We start from the raw sequence: 16,097 nt of genomic DNA, 5'->3' as shown, positions 1-16,097 counted from the left end.
ACCGGATATATGGTCGATGACTTCTGGTAGGGCCTCGTTCACCAGGTGAGCGAGCAGGAGCATGCTGTGCGACACGCGGCGATTGCCATGAGTTCATTGTATTGGCGGTATATGCAGAACTATGCTGGTGCCGGCTCTTCGAACCCGAAGGCTGTGTCTTTACCTACGGCTAGTGTGGATAAAGACCTCTCTTTCACTCTGCAGCAGTGTAGGAAGGCTCTTGTTTCTCTGCGGCAGAGTTTGGCGACAGGAGGTTCAGATCCGGGTAGCAGTGTGCACAGAGAGGCGGTCCATGTGGCGTGTGTTATATTGGTGTCGTTGGCTCTCTTCTAGGGCGATTTCAAGGCCTCTTGTCTACCCCGATTCCAGCGGATCAAAGAGCTGGCGGCGCAGTACTTGGACTTGGCTGAGCAAGGGTCGATATTCTCTATTAAACCTATGGAGATATAGAGGGTCGAAAATTGGCCTTTGAGCTGGTGAAAGAGGTAGTAGTGTAAAGAGAACAATGCAACGATATATATTTGGTGATATCGGCTGAATGACATGCAAAAGTCAACAAAACACCGATCAAGCAATCAGCAGAAGGTAGAATCCACCCAAAATCTTTAGATAGCTCAACAATTGGAGCACATACCAATGGCCAACCCTACCAGAGTCCGTTGAAACCAGCATTGAGTTGCGGCGAGCAATATAGAGCTAGCACAGTTCTTATAATCATGAGTCGGCTCTATTGTGATTAAACTCCATGCAAGTACCTGCAAGGCTCTAGGGAAAAAAGGATATAAGCAGATTTTCAACCCGGGACACGGGCTTTCTTCGCTCAATCCACTGGAAGCTGGAAGCCAGAACTATAAGGGCTTTTGCAATGCGCTACGATGAATAAAGGCGTCTAGGATAGGTCAATTAAAATGGTAACTAAAAAAAAGCCTAAGTTCGAAGAGACCCTATTCCCAAAGTTGTTCGCCCCTCGAATAACACAAGCCAACCCAAGCATACTGGAGTGGTCCAATACACTACTGCCTATTATATACAACCCAAGAGATAGAAGAAACCAACGCTCTAGTTCGCGCTGCCAGCGGGGGCAGGACGAGCGGGGCCGTTTCCAGTAGGGCCCATACGGCGGCTCCTAATTCCGAGGTTAGACTGTAAACAAAAAATCGCGGGGCGGAATCCACTTACATCATGGTACGGCTGAAGAAACTGATACCAATCATGAACAGCCAGCTGGGAACAGCACCGAGACCCCAGATAGCGTAGCCAATGGGAACATTGAGCTGGTACTTGGCGAGCCAGCCGTCAACAGGGTGGAAAGCACCCTCGTAGATGGGGGCCTTCTCGTAGGTCTTCTTGCCGTGGATATCGTAGATAACCTCGGGTGTAACGGTGGTGGAGTTCAGGTGGATAGTGCGGAGGGGAGTAGGGGCGCGCTCCTCGCCGGCGGGACGCTCCTGAGGAACCTGGAAGTAGTACACGGCGGGGGCGCTGGCAGACCAGATGGCGCAAAGGACCTGGTTGGCCTCGCAGTCCAGGTATCCGAGGTGAGGAGAGGTAGGGTTGGCGGAGAACAGAAGGACGGATTCCTAGAGGTTGGAAATGTGGTCAGATTTGGGACCTGGAAGGACGCGTCGCTGGGGTATCAACTTACATTGAAGGCCTTCTCGGCACGCTCGCAGCGACCGAAACAGGTCTTGTTACCACCGGTGGTGAAGATCAGCCAGTCCTCTTCCTTGGGGCCCGGGGTGAGGATGGACTGCCAGTTGTTGAGGGTGACCGGGGTGACGCGCTTCTCGGTGACCTTCTCCGCCAGCTTCTCGACTGGGGCAACTGGGACTGCCGTCGGCACGTAGGACTTGATCTGGTTAAACCATCCTTGCACACGGTCGGCGAGGGGGATCTGCTCCTGGGCCACGGCCAGGGCAGGGAGGAGGGTGACGAGCGACGTGAAACGCATCTTGAGGCTAAAGCGCGGATCGGGTTAGTGGGACAGTCGATTTAAGTCAAGCAAATAGATCCCCGGGTACGACTAGATCAAGCAACTCACCTGAGACTGAAAGGCGCGATGGCGATAGAATTGACACAGTCGGAGACAGAAGAGGAGTGGTGAGGAAGCTCAGGGCAGTTGGAACGACAGCTGGCCTGAGCGCTGACCAACCACATCTGTTTCATTTACTTTCCAAGCGTTGTCCACAACGCCATGTTTACTTACGGCCGAATTAATGCATAGAAGGTTCTATTGTATTCTAAGCGTGTTTCTCCTATAGTCCATGCCTATATTCTCTTTGAACATTTATGGAAATCCTTCGCACCCATGTGGATTCTGGCCTGCATAGCTCCGCGTCCCCACAACTTAGTGTGGCGTCATTAACCAGATGCATTCTACCTATCTATGTTAAGAAGATTGGAATAATATAGATATCAGGTCAAAGGTTAGACTAGAAATCTATTAAGATTCTTAATTTCAGTCATGGTTTTGTATAAGCAACGACATCAAACGTAGGATTGCAAGCGATATAATAGTTCGGCGTAGGTTATGCTCAATGTTGACATTGAGATGCACAATCCGATAGTACCATCTAACAATCTAATGAGTTAAGCTGGACACATTTTATGTTCCTAGCTAACTTCATCAAACATATATTCACATGCGAAGCGTTGGGAAATATAATGGAGCTAAGAAGTTCATACCCAGAGACCTAGACCGAGAATACCGTAATATAGGATGGATGGTCGGTCATATTCAGCATTCTCTTCTAGGAATCGAGGATTGCTATCCTTCTTTTCACAATGGACTAAGAGTTCATACACTAGGCAACACAGAATGTCCATTGTGGAACATGGACGCATAAGTTATATCTGATAAGTTAACTTAGATATCAAGTTTCACCGAGGACATACCCCATTAGGGATTGGGATTGGTATCCCATATCATGTTTCAAGTATTAAAAGCGTCCCTCTGTGGCATCTCAAATGTATTAACGTTTTTACCAGTGGTAAGTTGTAAGGTTATCAAATAACAAGATCGAGTATGGAATCTCTTTCAATGTCCCCAATAGAAGACTGTGCCACAGAGATGTCATCTAAGGATGAACCTTAGTTTATGCTGTTTACGCGTATGAATAGGTGTTTCTCCACATTTCAAGTATGTGAGATTATGGACAAGGTCTGTGTAGATCATAAAGACCAAAAATGAGATGACATCAAGACCCCTAGGGCTTCTACATAGCTTGACCTATGTATCTTATCTTGCGGCGTAAGTGCAGAGTAGATGATTATCAATATCGAGGGGCCGGTAACAGTCTATGGATGACTCAGACCCCGCAGGTCCGATGTCGGGTATGCAGTTCAAATGTATACTGGCAGTTCGCTTGTGCTTCCAAGTAAGTTGATGCATATTCTTGCTATGTCGGCAAGGCAGGAATTGGCAATGATGAGCATTGAGTCATAAAAGGTACAAATAATGTAGAGGTAAAGCATGCGACGGAGTCAATTATCCTATGACATCGCTCGGTCTTCCCCACCCCCAGGCGAAATTTTTCAGTTTTTTTGCCGCCGAGCGAGCGAACGCCGATTACTACGCAAATGGAAACCACACCGCCCGCTATATTTGCGTATGACTCTTTCTTCCCTTTTTCCCCTCTAAAAAGATCATAAATAGATTGCATCTGGTCCATCTTTCTTTAAGATCCATACTTCGTCCATTGCCTCACTCCCGAGTCTTGCTTCACCTCAATACCCCTCCATACTCAACCCCACCATCTGCGCACAATGTGTCCCGGTGCCGACCCCGAGCCCAATGGGCAAACCAATGGCCAGGCTCTTGGCCCTAGTATGTTCACTGGCAATTGATCTCCAGGAATAAACACCTAATTCACATCTAGACGGCGAGCACCCCGGCTTCACTGGCATTGAGACCCGCCAGAACCCTCACCCCTCTGCCTCCCGCAACCCTTACGGCCACAATGTTGGCGTCACCGATTTCCTCAGCAACGTCTCCCGCTTCCAGATCATCGAGTCTACTCTGCGTGAGGGTGAGCAGTTCGCCAACGCTTTCTTCGATACTGAGAAGAAGATCGAGATCGCCAGGGCTCTCGATGACTTCGGTGTGGACTACGTGAGTCATCGCGGAAAATGAGAGATGCATTGTTGATGACCAGAGGTTGACTGAGAATGCTGCTATAGATTGAGCTCACCAGCCCTTGCGCTTCAGAGCAGTCCCGCGCTGACTGCGAGGCCATTTGCAAGCTCGGCCTGAAGGCTAAGGTATGATTGGCTTTGCCCGAAGTCTCGTGAGAATTGGTCTAATAAGTATCATAGATTCTCACTCACATTCGCTGCCACATGGATGATGCCCGTATCGCCGTCGAGACCGGTGTTGACGGAGTGTGAGTCAAATCTGTATGCATTGTGTGGAATTTGTACTGACCATTTCTCTAGTGATGTCGTCATTGGCACTTCCTCCTACCTCCGAGAGCACTCTCACGGTAAGGATATGACCTACATTAAGAACGCCGCCATTGAAGTCATTGAGTTCGTCAAGTCCAAGGGCATTGAGATCCGTTTCTCCAGTGAGGACTCCTTCCGTTCCGACCTGGTTGACCTTCTGTCCATCTACTCCGCTGTGGACAAGGTTGGTGTGAACCGTGTTGGTATTGCCGACACTGTTGGCTGCGCTTCTCCCCGTCAGGTCTACGAGCTTGTTCGTGTCCTGCGTGGTGTTGTTGGCTGTGACATTGAGACTCACTTCCACAACGACACTGGCTGTGCCATTGCCAACGCCTACTGTGCCCTCGAGGCCGGTGCCACTCACATCGATACCTCCGTTCTCGGTATCGGTGAGCGTAACGGTATTACTCCTCTGGGTGGTCTGATGGCCCGTATGATGGTCGCCGACCCCGAGTATGTCAAGGGCAAGTACCGCCTTGAGAAGCTCAAGGACATTGAGGACCTCGTCGCTGAGGCCGTTGAGGTCAACATTCCCTTCAACAACTACATCACTGGTTTCTGTGCCTTCACTCACAAGGCCGGTATCCACGCCAAGGCTATCCTCAACAACCCCAGCACCTACGAGATCATCAACCCCGCCGACTTCGGCATGACCCGTTACGTCCACTTCGCCTCCCGTCTGACAGGCTGGAACGCTATTAAGTCGCGTGCCCAACAGCTCAAGCTCGAGATGACCGACGCCAACTACAAGGAGTGCACTGCCAAGATCAAGGCTCTCGCTGACATCCGCCCCATTGCCGTCGATGACGCTGACAGCATCATCCGTGCCTACCACCGTAACCTGAAGTCGGGTGAGAACAAGCCCCTCCTCGACCTTTCTCCCGAAGAGCAGGAGGTCTTCGCCGCTAAGGTGAAGGAGCTGCAGGCCGAGGCCAAGACTAGCAGTGTTATTGGTTAAGTGTCTGGATGCAAGATATTACATTGCCCAGATTCCCCATTTGCGCGTCATGCTGCAATGGCCTGTCCCAAGTCAGATGTGGTGGATCTTTGATGATTTCATGTTTTTTTTATAGTTTTTTTTATGTATTTGGGACATTTCTTTTTCCGTGGGTTTGAAACGTCTTCCCCTTTTTGGAGACTCAAAAGAACGACTGGTGTTAGGAGAGAGTTCCCTCCATCTTGTATATAAGCGCACAATTCCATTCGTGACTTATTCTTCATTCTAGCCAACTATGTAGGTAGACACCTGGGCAGCCTGGACCAATTACGTCATCCAGATAGAGTAGAGAGAAAAGAACAATAGAGTACGGCGTAGGTATAAGTTATCTCAAATATGGCCATTTTAACACACTAAATAGAGATACACAGATATAGATACCAAGACAATCCTAAGTACTCAAGTAACAAAGAGTAAGACATTGAGCGCCTGCTTCATGTGGCAGCCGAGGCACGCTAGGCTCAACCAGTCACGTTCAAATGCAACCTCCCCATCGCCACACCTCCATCCTTATTCCACCATTTCTTTAGGCAATGAGCTCCTCAATGTTACCGGTTGCCCTCCAGAACAAACTGGTCGGCTACGGTCGGGCGTCCAGCGCGCACCTATCCGCCCTGAACATCGACCTGTAAGACCCTGTTCCCCGCGGACTCCAAACCGGGGATGATCGCTGACGCATTTGCATTTGATTTCCATAGAATCCGCAACATAGTATTTATTCTCTTTATCCTTCGGTATACGCGCAAGACCTTCTATTCCCTCCGCGGCTACGGCATCTTCGGTAGCATCCGCAATGTCTACATCTCGCTCCGCCTGTTCTTCTACGGTATCTTCCTGCGCATCCCCGGCGTCCGCGGCCAGGTCGATAAGCAGGTGAAGGAGGCCATTACCAACCTTGAGACTAAGCTTGTCAACAGCGGTCCCGATGTTGTCCGCTATCTTACCCTGCCCAAGGAGGGAATGACGCCAGAGCAGGTTCGCGCTGAACTTGATAAGTTGGCTGGGCTCGAACATACTCGCTGGGAGGATGGCCGGGTTAGTGGCGCTGTTTACCATGGAGGCGAGGAGTTGTTGAAACTTCAAGCCGAGGCATTTGGTCAATTTGGTGTCGCAAACCCGATCCATCCGGATGTGTTCCCGGGCGTTCGGAAGATGGAGGCTGAGGTTGTCTCTATGGTATGACTTCTTTGAAAGATACTTATCTGATGGCCGCGGGGCACAGGGCTAATGAATGTTTAGGTCTTGGCTCTCTTCAATGCTCCATCGGATGGCGCTGGTGTGACCACCAGCGGTGGCACAGAATCTATTCTCATGGCTTGTTTGGCTGCCCGGCAAAAGGCTTTCTTGGAGCGCGGTGTCACGGAGCCTGAGATGTGAGTCTCCATTCCAGTACATTGACGGAGCCACAGTAAACTAATACTTGCAGGATTATTCCCGATACCGCCCACGCGGCATTCATCAAGGCTTGCAACTACTTCAAGATCAAGCTGCACCGTGTCCCCTGCCCGGAGCCCGAGTTCAAGGTTGACGTCCATGCCGTTCGCCGTTTGATTAACCCTAACACTGTCCTTCTTGTTGGTTCCGCACCCAACTTCCCCCATGGTATTGTCGATAATATCCCCGCTCTTTCGAAGCTGGCCACCAAATACAAGATTCCCCTTCACGTCGACTGCTGTCTGGGATCTTTCGTTGTTGCACTCCTCAAGAAGGCCGGATTCCCCGAGCCCTATGAGGAGGAAGGTGGCTTTGACTTCCGTCAGCCCGGTGTCACCAGTATCAGTGTCGACACCCACAAGTACGGCTTCGCACCCAAGGGTAACTCCGTTTTGATCTACCGTAACAAGTCCTACCGGAACAACCAGTACTTTATCTACCCCGACTGGTCCGGCGGTGTTTACGCCTCGCCCTCCGTGGCAGGCTCTCGCCCTGGTGCTCTGATCGCAGGCTGCTGGGCCAGTTTGATGAGCATCGGTGAGACCGGCTACATCAACAGCTGTACCGAGATCATCAACGCAGCCCGCAAGTTCGAGACAGCCGTCCGCACCGACTCAACCATCTCCCTGCACATGGAAGTCATCGGCAACCCCATCGTCAGCGTAGTCGCCTTCCGCAGCAAGAACGGCGCCATCGACATCTACGACATCGCCGACGATCTCTCCGCCAAGGGCTGGCACCTCAACGCCCTCCAGTCCCCGGCCGCCATCCACGTCGCCTTCACCATCCCAACCGCCAAGGCCGTCGACCACCTCATTGCTGATCTAGCCGAAGTCATCGGCAAGGAGCTCGAGAAGGCCGAGGAGCGTCGCAGTCAGGGCAAGGCCTACATCCTCAAGCGTGGTGAGACCTCCGCCTTGTATGGTGTGGCTGGCAGCATTCCCGATAAGAGCGTCGTCAGCCGTCTGGCGGAGGGCTTCTTGGACACTTTGTACAAAGCATAAGTCTTTCAATGCATTCCGCTTCTCCTTTCCTTGTATTATTTTCAACTCGGCCATCCTGAAAACGTCTCTTGCCGGGTTACTACACTAGCTGTCCTTACCTTACCTGGGTTGGTATCGTGATCCAGGTCCTTTTCAAATTGCACATAGTTTTCCAAGTTTCAGTCCGATTCACTAGATCGTAGTAATGCATATACTGTAAAGCGTATCTTAGTCCGCTTTGAGGAGATTCTTCATGCTCTGATTCATCTCTTGCCGACTTTTGATAATCGAGTTGCTACCTTTTTCCTTTTTTTGTAATTGGTGGTACACCCGTAATATGTAAGGCTGCATAGGAATTACTATAACTTATAGGGGTTCCATTGGACACTACTTGAATATTGCAGGTCTTACCACATGTCAATAAAATCACTTAACTTCTTAAGTCGTATAATTATAAAATCCCTTTTACCATACCATTAAAAACAGAGAGTTGGCCTCATTCCTCTCCTCGCAACTTCTATATCCAGCGTCCTAGGGACCCACTATTTCCCTCATTAGGAACTTGAAGGGAGTGGGGCCAATATAGTTAAAAATTTATAGACTACCCAGTATACACTGCTTATTTTGTCTTCTTTTCCAGATTCTCGAAGGTTAGGCACAAAGCTTCTATGGAAATCCACGGCAATCTATGCTCTGCTGAAAAAATTTTGAAGGTTCCAATGTTTCATTCTCAAAGGACATACACCTATAGGGTCAGGCTTGCCCCACAGCCTACTATATCTACGAAGCAATTCTTCCCCAATTTCTGATATTCATCAAGTTCTCTTCACTCTTTATTTACTGTTACAGCTTTCACAGCCTCTCAGCAATTCACACAACCCAACCTCAACATCTTCTTTTCAGCCATGGGCGTGACACACACCGCACAGAAGATGCTCGAAGCAGCACATATATCCCCACAAATCTTCCAGCTACGCCCCGACTACCGCGCCCTCTTAATGGTAGCCGAAGGCATACCCCCAGGCGCAAGCGATTCCAACAGCGAAGCCCTCCTCCAAGAAGCCGAAACCAGCATCAAACAACAACTCTCCAAATCCGCGGTCACAGAACTCCCCCACATAGCCGCCTGGAGAGAAGCCTACAAAGCCTTCGGAGCAAAGCCCCAAAAGACCCGCAATAGCCTCGAAGCATTGACACGTCGCGCGGAGGGCGGATTACCGCGAGTCAATCGGTTAACGGACATCTACAATTCCATCTCTGTCAAGCATCAGATCCCACTTGGCGGCGAAGACCTCGATAAGTACGATGGGACGCCCTTTCTGATGCGTGCTACTGGCCAGGAGGAATTCCAGACGTTTTCTAGTGGGGAAGCTCTGAAAGAACTTGCTGCGCCTGGTGAGCCGATTTGGTGTGATCAGACTGGGATTACTTGTCGTCGTTGGAATTGGAGACAGGGACCGCGGACTGCGTTGACAGATGAGACTACGCGTGTTCTGTTTATTCTCGATGCTTTGAAGCCGCTTTCTGACGAGGCTCTTGTTGTTGCTGCTGATGAGCTTGCTTCGTTGTTGAAGGGGTTGGCTCCTGAGGTGCAGACATCATACCGGATCATTTCTGAGAATTCTGCTTCTGACATGTCTTGATTTGGGTTATAGAATGGGGTTTCAATGGGGTTGGCTACTTTGACATGGAAGCATCCGTTGCAGTGTCTTAAATCGCAAGGTAAACTGGGAGGAAATATTGAGTTTTTGGATATCCTTGTACATTGATTAAATTGTATTTACTTAGACGAACCAATATACAGGTTATGTACGAGACCGGCGTTATAGAACTGTTTCCTCGTTGATGGTGACGATTGGCGGCTCAAAGAAACAGTTGGAAGGACGCTTAAACCCAGGACATCTATCGCCCGAGTTTTAAAAATGGGATTCCACTTTGTTTTGGAAAATATTTAGTGGTGTAGACTTGAAAGCCGTAGCATGGGATAGAAGGGACATATCAAATCCAGGGCGGTCGAGCTCCCCTCAAAAATTATTCCGTCAGTGAACGCCGATATCCCAACAACCACCCACCAAATCAAAATGGCTGCCCCAGTACCTCTCGATCGCATACCCCCAACGACGACCGCCTACGTGATCGCAACAGCCATTATTGCAGGTGTCACCGGCTACTTCATCGGCCAAGGCTCCTCGCTCAACCTCTTCAAAGAGAAGGAAGGCTGGCCAAACAGCTACAATGTGAAGGTCCACAGCCACTCCTCAGACGAAGAGGAAGAAGAATCCGAAGAAGAGAGCGACTCGGAAGACGAAGGCAATGGCGAAGAACTAGCCAGCTTTAAGGACAACACTGAGGAAGTGAAGCTTGTTCTGGTCGTCCGGATGGACTTGGGCATGACCAAGGGTATGCGATGCGCTCTCTGGACTGGCCTTTTGGTCTTTTTTTCGCGGTCACGCTACAGATTGCTAACATTCTCATTTTTTTTGACAGGCAAAATCGCCGCTCAATGCTCCCATGCTACCCTCGCTTGCTACAAATACTTCCTCGAATACGCGCCTGACTCGGCCATCCTCCGGAGATGGGAGCGCGGTGGCCAAGCCAAGATCGCGCTGCAGGTTAAGTCTGAGGATGAGGTTCTCGTTATGCAGGCCCAGGCTATGAGCCTTGGACTTTGCGCGCGCGTTATCCAGGATGCTGGTCGCACTCAGATTGCTAGCGGTAGCAAGACCGTGTTGGGAATTCTAGGACCCAAGAGTGTTGTTGACGGCGTGACGGGACACTTGAAGCTGTTGTAAACTACTTTGCCCTCGCCCTCGTTGTGTATAGGCGTTTTGCATAGGCAATTATGATCATGACCCCAATGACGAGCTTTTCAGTGGATCCTCTGCAGCAAGCATGTAGCTTGAGCGCATCGTATCGAGTGCAACGCATGCGTTGGTAAAATCTGGAGACAGTTTCCTAGGGAACGCAGAGGAAAGCCAGTGGCATGTCTACAAAACACTACATAGCTAAATAGAGATGTTGGCTGGTCATGGTTATTCCCTAGCCTCAGCGGCCAACGGCCAATCGGCAAAGAGATTAGGAATATGACGCCGTCCGCAACCAAGCTATCGAGCCGAGCTCACCAGTGGGAGCTCAAGACCCGCGTCACAAGGCGCAGACATTTAATCTGAGATCTGTCAACCGGAAACCGTAAGTGCCATCCACGCGAAAAATGATGGCTCCAATGTCGTTGAATTGCCCAGCTCTCAACCATCACACAAAAACCCGAAGGAGTTCGTGGACAGGAAAGCTGGACACAGATCCGTGTTTTGGTGAAGAAAAGAAGAAGAGAAGAGGAGGGCGGGAGGGCTGATATTTATGGCCTAAGATTTTTGATGCGCTAGTCCGCTTTGGGAATAGTGCTATCAGTCAGGTGATATGGTATCAGGATAGAGCGCGGCACTTGGGGCGACATCATTACTTTCTCCAGTCCTCACTTTTCTTTTTTTTTTGCTTCGCCGTCAAAATGGCGGACGCTCTATCCATTGAGCAAAACAACAAGATCCGTGTGGCCTTGGGTCTCAAGCCACTCCCTGTCCCTGGCGCCGGACCTGAATTCAAAGAAGACGACAGCGACTCCGGCGAGGAGGAAGAGGCCGCGAGCACAGTTGAGACGCGACAGGCGGCAGGATACGATAACTGGAAGAAACTCCAAGATGACGCCGAAGCGAAACGGAAGCGCGAAGAAAGGAACGCCGCCATCAAGCGCGCGCGCGATATCGCCCAGCGGAACCTCAAGCTCGAAGGATCTACACTGGGAGAGGCGAATGGAGATGAACTCGATACCAAGTCTTGGTTAATGCAATCTAAGAAGCGCTCGAAGAAAATCGAAAAGGAACGCGCTCGCAAACTCGCCGAGGAACTGGAAGAGCGGGAACGCGCCGCGGCCGCTGAGTATACCGCAGCCGATCTCGCTGGTATCAAGGTTGGACACTCTGCTGGAGATTTCGATGGTGGTGAAGATCACATCTTGACACTGAAGGATGCTGCGGTGGATGATGAGGATGAGGGCGATGAGCTCCAGGATATCAACTTGGTTGAGAAGGAAAAGACGGAGGAGAAGCTGGAGCTTAAGAAGAAGAAGCCCGTTTACGATCCTACAGCCGAGAACCAAGGTATACTTTCACAGTACGACGAGGAGATTGACGGCAAGAAGCGCAAGCGATTTACACTCGACGCCCAAGGCTCGACCGAGGAGGAACGTGAAGCAAAGCGACAGGAGGTTTCTGATCGCCTGAAGAAGAATGTTTTCAGCCTCGATTTTGAGCCCGAAGTGCCGTCATCTGATTACATGGACATCAGCGAGGTCAAAATTAAGAAGCCTAAGAAAAAGAAGGCCAAGGCGACGAAACAGAGAGCCGTCATGGACTACGATGATAATGCCCCTTCAGAGTCAGCAGCTCAGGGTTCGGCCATGGATATTGATTTCAAGGATGGGGTTCCAGTTGCTCCCCCCCGCAAACCCGCCAACCAAGATGTCTCTTTCGTCGATGATGACGATCTCCAAGCTTCTCTTGCCTTGCAACGGCGCGCAGCATTTAAGAAGCGCAAGAAGATTAGCCCCGAGGAACTCGCCCGACAACTTCGAGAAGAGGAAGAACAGACTCCAATGGAGGTAGAAAACGAGGACGAGGAAGGACCGGGCCTCGTTATCGACGAGACCTCCGAGTTTGTGTCGAATCTACAAAAGCCTACACTCCCCGAACGTGACGAGAGACATACATCAATTCCCGCTGCGGAGAAATCCGCCGAACCCCAGCCCGAGCCCGAGACAGAGGGCGTGGAAGTGGATATGGACCGTTATGGCCACATCGAAGACGAAGATGAGCTGGCAGCGCAAATCAAGCGTGATCAACAAGCCAAGGTTGAGCCACAACAACATCTTACCGGCACCGGATTGGAAGAGGAATCTACTCTGGACCAGGGTCTGGGTGCTACTTTGTCGATGTTGAAATCACGTGGTCTAGTGAAAGACAGCGACAGCAGCAGTCAAAACGCGCTCATGCGCGACCGCCAGCGCTTCTTGCAGGAAAAGAATAACCGCGAGTCCGAAGCCGAGAGACGTGCCCGGCAACAGCGTGAGCGAGACCGCGCCTCTGGTAAGCTGGACGGCATGTCAGCCCGTGAGCGCGATGAGTACGCACAATGGGAGAACAAGCACCGTGACCAGCAAGAGGCGCGCCATACTGCCGAGGCATTTAACAAGCAGTACAAACCCGATGTTCAGCTGCGCTACGTGGATGAATTTGGTCGCAACATGAACCAGAAAGAGGCCTTCAAGCAACTCAGTCACCAGTTCCACGGCAAGGGCAGTGGCAAGATGAAGACCGAGAAGCGCCTGAAGAAGATCGACGAAGAAAAGAAACGCGAGGCCATGAGCACTCTGGACAGTAGTCAACACACCGGTATGAATAACGCTGTGGGAACTGCTGCGCGCAAGAACCGCCAGGCTGGAGTGCGTTTGGGTTGAAGCTTCTTTTTAATGTATAGAATTAAGCTGCTACGATATCCCAATTGAATAAGTTCACCTTAGCCGCTTCTGTCATGTCCTGCCGACATTAGTGTAAACGTAAGATTCGATCTCTGTGGGGGGGGGAGAATGCGGGATTTCCCACACAAATTAACCGGGGGTTTGTATTCGCTAGTTAGCACCGAGCAAGGGATTGATCTCCCCGAAACACAGCACTAAGTTACGTACGTGGCAGCGACAAGTGTACCCCGACTGCGTGAGGGGAAGTGTGGAGTTTCTCCTCAATCAGTTCACCGGGCATTCGAATTCCCGAATGGCGTGCAAAAGGATGGGCTGATGTGAAGCTGAATAGAGTCGATATGGATGGGTTAGGGTAGGGTAAGGTATAACCCACTTTAGAGGGTAGATAGCTGCAATTGAAGGCAATTATAATGAATACATTGTAGTAGTGCAATAGTCCAATAGTACAGCTACAGTAAAACAGTAAGTTAATACCTTGCATTTGTGTATAATTCTATTTACCCGGGGTTAATTCTCGCATTTCTCGGGGGTGTACCTGGTACCTGGGCCGCGCCAGGGGAACATACCACAGGGCAGGTACCCGGTACCGTCATCACATGAGTCAAGCAAAAACATCGGGACTACCTCTCCGATCCTTTATTATTTCTCTCCTCCCGGTTCTTTCCTTTCCCCATCTCCATTCTTAGAGGTTTCGCCTTTTGATTTTTCCTGCCATCATCATGCTCTCCACTCTCAGAGTTGCCAGCCGCTCGGCTGCCCCCCAGGCCAACAAGCGCACCGTCGTCCTCGGAGCTAGACAGGCCTCGGCCTGGGCTAACGTTCCCCAGGGTCCTCCCGTAAGCTTTGATTCGGAGCTTGCCATCATCAACAATGATGGGTTAAAGGGCCTCTTCTGACTTAATTGGGTCAATAGGATGCTATTCTCGGTATCACCGAAGCTTTCAAGGCCGACTCCTTCAAGGAGAAGATCAACCTGGGTGTTGGTGCTTACCGTAAGCCTCGACTGCCATCACCAGCGAGCTTCGCGCAATGGATAGCTAACACAATTGAATTTCAGGTGACGACAAGGGCAAGCCCTACGTCCTGCCTTCCGTCCGCGCCGCCGAGGACAAGGTCGTCGCATCGCGCCTCGACAAGGAGTACGCTGGCATCACCGGTATCCCCGCCTTTACCAGCGCCGCCGCCGAGCTCGCCTACGGCGCCGACTCCTCCGCCATCAAGGACGACCGCCTCGTCATCACCCAGACCATCTCTGGAACCGGTGCCCTCCGCATCGGCGGATCTTTCCTCAAGCGCTTCTACCCCGGCGCAAAGAAGATCTACCTCCCCACCCCCAGCTGGGCCAACCACAAGGCCGTCTTCACCGATGCTGGTCTTGAGGTTGCCAACTACAGCTACTACAACAAGGACACCATCGGTCTGGACTTTGATGGTCTGATCGCCGATATCAAGAACGCCCCAGAGAGCAGCATCATCCTGCTCCACGCTTGCGCTCACAACCCTACCGGTGTTGACCCTACCGAGGCTCAGTGGCGCCAGATCAGCGATGTCATGAAGGAGAAGGGCCACTTCGCCTTCTTCGACATGGCCTACCAGGGCTTTGCCAGCGGTAACGCTGACAAGGATGCCTTTGCTCCTCGTCACTTTGTCAAGGAGGGCCACAACATCGCTCTGTGCCAGTCCTTCGCCAAGAACATGGTGAGATCAACCTCCCACCTCTCATATTAAAGAGAAAACAGCTAACCAGACGGTAGGGTCTGTACGGTGAGCGTGTTGGTGCCTTCTCCCTCGTCTGCGAGAACACCGAGGAGAAGAAGCGCGTCGAGTCTCAGATCAAGATTCTCATCCGTCCCCAATACTCCAACCCTCCCATCCACGGTGCCCGCGTCGCCTCCACCATCATGAACGACCCAGCCCTCAACCAGCAGTGGCTCGGCGAGGTCAAGGGCATGGCCGACCGCATCATTGAGATGCGCTCCCTCCTCCGCACCAACCTCGAGAAGCTTGGCAGCAAGCACGACTGGTCCCACATCACCAGCCAGGTAAGATATAGCAACATTTCTACATCGAGTTTAGTACCTAACAAAGACCGTTCCAGATCGGTATGTTCGCCTACACAGGCCTGAAGCCCGAGCAGATGGACGCCCTCGCCAAGGAGGTAAGCACCTATCCTTAAAACCTCACCCTCCCCCCCTCACCTAAACAAGAACAACTCCTAACATAATCTAATCTCCAGCACTCCGTCTACGCCACCAAGGACGGCCGTATCTCCGTCGCCGGTATCACCTCCGGCAACGTCGGCAGACTCGCCGAGTCCATCTTCAAGATCACCGGTTAAAGTGATTTCTTCCAAGGAAAGGGAAATAACCGGATACACGAAGAAAAATCGAGGGATAGATACGATAAAACGAACGTAGCGGGGTGTAACATAATGGGTTTCCTTGTGTCATTCACATTGACTCACCGGATTTCGGGCCCTTTGTACTGATATCTAATGTCTCTGTGTTTCATATTTAGCATTGTCCGTTATAACGGGGATTTTGGATTCTTTTACTATGATCTACTGACAGTAAATTAATATGCTGTAGAGGAATGCGGAGTTGTAGTAGTTGGTAATTAATAGGGTGGGAAGGTAATGAGATAGTTGACGGATGATAACAGAGTATGTATTAACAAGCAGTTCGATAATATGCAATCGAAATAAGAGACG

At 50.9% G+C, this 16,097-nt stretch overlaps 7 protein-coding genes across 7 annotated transcripts; 6 read left to right on the top strand and 1 right to left on the bottom strand.

Annotated features, from left to right (window-relative positions):
- Window positions 1–1,059: 1,059 nt before the first annotated feature.
- On the bottom strand, window positions 1,060–2,157 carry PENARI_c013G07197 (uncharacterized protein; the record flags this gene model as incomplete). The annotated part of the gene is made up of 4 exons (XM_022633262.1): window positions 1,060–1,126; window positions 1,180–1,580; window positions 1,646–1,958; window positions 2,042–2,157. 4 exons carry the CDS (start codon window positions 2,155–2,157, stop codon window positions 1,060–1,062), a joined length of 897 nt encoding a protein of 298 aa, XP_022486988.1.
- A 1,608-nt stretch (window positions 2,158–3,765) lies between these two features.
- Window positions 3,766–5,401, top strand: hcsA (homocitrate synthase; the record flags this gene model as incomplete). The annotated part of the gene is made up of 5 exons (XM_022633334.1): window positions 3,766–3,826; window positions 3,879–4,111; window positions 4,180–4,260; window positions 4,315–4,382; window positions 4,435–5,401. The coding sequence occupies 5 exons, from the start codon at window positions 3,766–3,768 to the stop codon at window positions 5,399–5,401; spliced, it is 1,410 nt and encodes a 469-aa protein (XP_022486942.1).
- A 584-nt stretch (window positions 5,402–5,985) lies between these two features.
- Window positions 5,986–7,878, top strand: PENARI_c013G03291 (sphinganine-1-phosphate aldolase DPL1; the record flags this gene model as incomplete). The annotated part of the gene is made up of 4 exons (XM_022633165.1): window positions 5,986–6,068; window positions 6,139–6,616; window positions 6,680–6,813; window positions 6,867–7,878. The coding sequence occupies 4 exons, from the start codon at window positions 5,986–5,988 to the stop codon at window positions 7,876–7,878; spliced, it is 1,707 nt and encodes a 568-aa protein (XP_022486795.1).
- Window positions 7,879–8,762: 884 nt separating this feature from the next.
- Window positions 8,763–9,500, top strand: PENARI_c013G00630 (B3/B4 domain-containing protein; the record flags this gene model as incomplete). The annotated part of the gene is made up of 1 exon (XM_022633098.1): window positions 8,763–9,500. One exon carries the CDS (start codon window positions 8,763–8,765, stop codon window positions 9,498–9,500), a length of 738 nt encoding a protein of 245 aa, XP_022486760.1.
- Window positions 9,501–9,938: 438 nt separating this feature from the next.
- PENARI_c013G09163 (aminoacyl-tRNA hydrolase PTH2) lies at window positions 9,939–10,649 on the top strand (the record flags this gene model as incomplete). Its single annotated transcript, XM_022633308.1, has 2 exons — window positions 9,939–10,257; window positions 10,345–10,649. 2 exons carry the CDS (start codon window positions 9,939–9,941, stop codon window positions 10,647–10,649), a joined length of 624 nt encoding a protein of 207 aa, XP_022487033.1.
- Window positions 10,650–11,362: 713 nt separating this feature from the next.
- On the top strand, window positions 11,363–13,366 carry PENARI_c013G05312 (U4/U6-U5 snRNP complex subunit SNU66; the record flags this gene model as incomplete). Its single annotated transcript, XM_022633215.1, has 1 exon — window positions 11,363–13,366. The coding sequence occupies one exon, from the start codon at window positions 11,363–11,365 to the stop codon at window positions 13,364–13,366; it is 2,004 nt and encodes a 667-aa protein (XP_022486857.1).
- Window positions 13,367–14,106: 740 nt separating this feature from the next.
- On the top strand, window positions 14,107–15,725 carry PENARI_c013G07334 (uncharacterized protein; the record flags this gene model as incomplete). The annotated part of the gene is made up of 6 exons (XM_022633267.1): window positions 14,107–14,223; window positions 14,301–14,379; window positions 14,445–15,085; window positions 15,142–15,429; window positions 15,486–15,545; window positions 15,624–15,725. The coding sequence occupies 6 exons, from the start codon at window positions 14,107–14,109 to the stop codon at window positions 15,723–15,725; spliced, it is 1,287 nt and encodes a 428-aa protein (XP_022486990.1).
- Between the last annotated feature and the right edge of the window lie 372 nt (window positions 15,726–16,097).

This window comes from Penicillium arizonense (assembly GCF_001773325.1).
Source record: "Penicillium arizonense strain CBS 141311 chromosome Unknown PENARI_contig013, whole genome shotgun sequence".
Classification (NCBI taxonomy): Eukaryota; Fungi; Ascomycota; class Eurotiomycetes; order Eurotiales; family Aspergillaceae; genus Penicillium; species Penicillium arizonense.
This window is presented reverse-complemented; position numbering and strand designations above follow the sequence as displayed.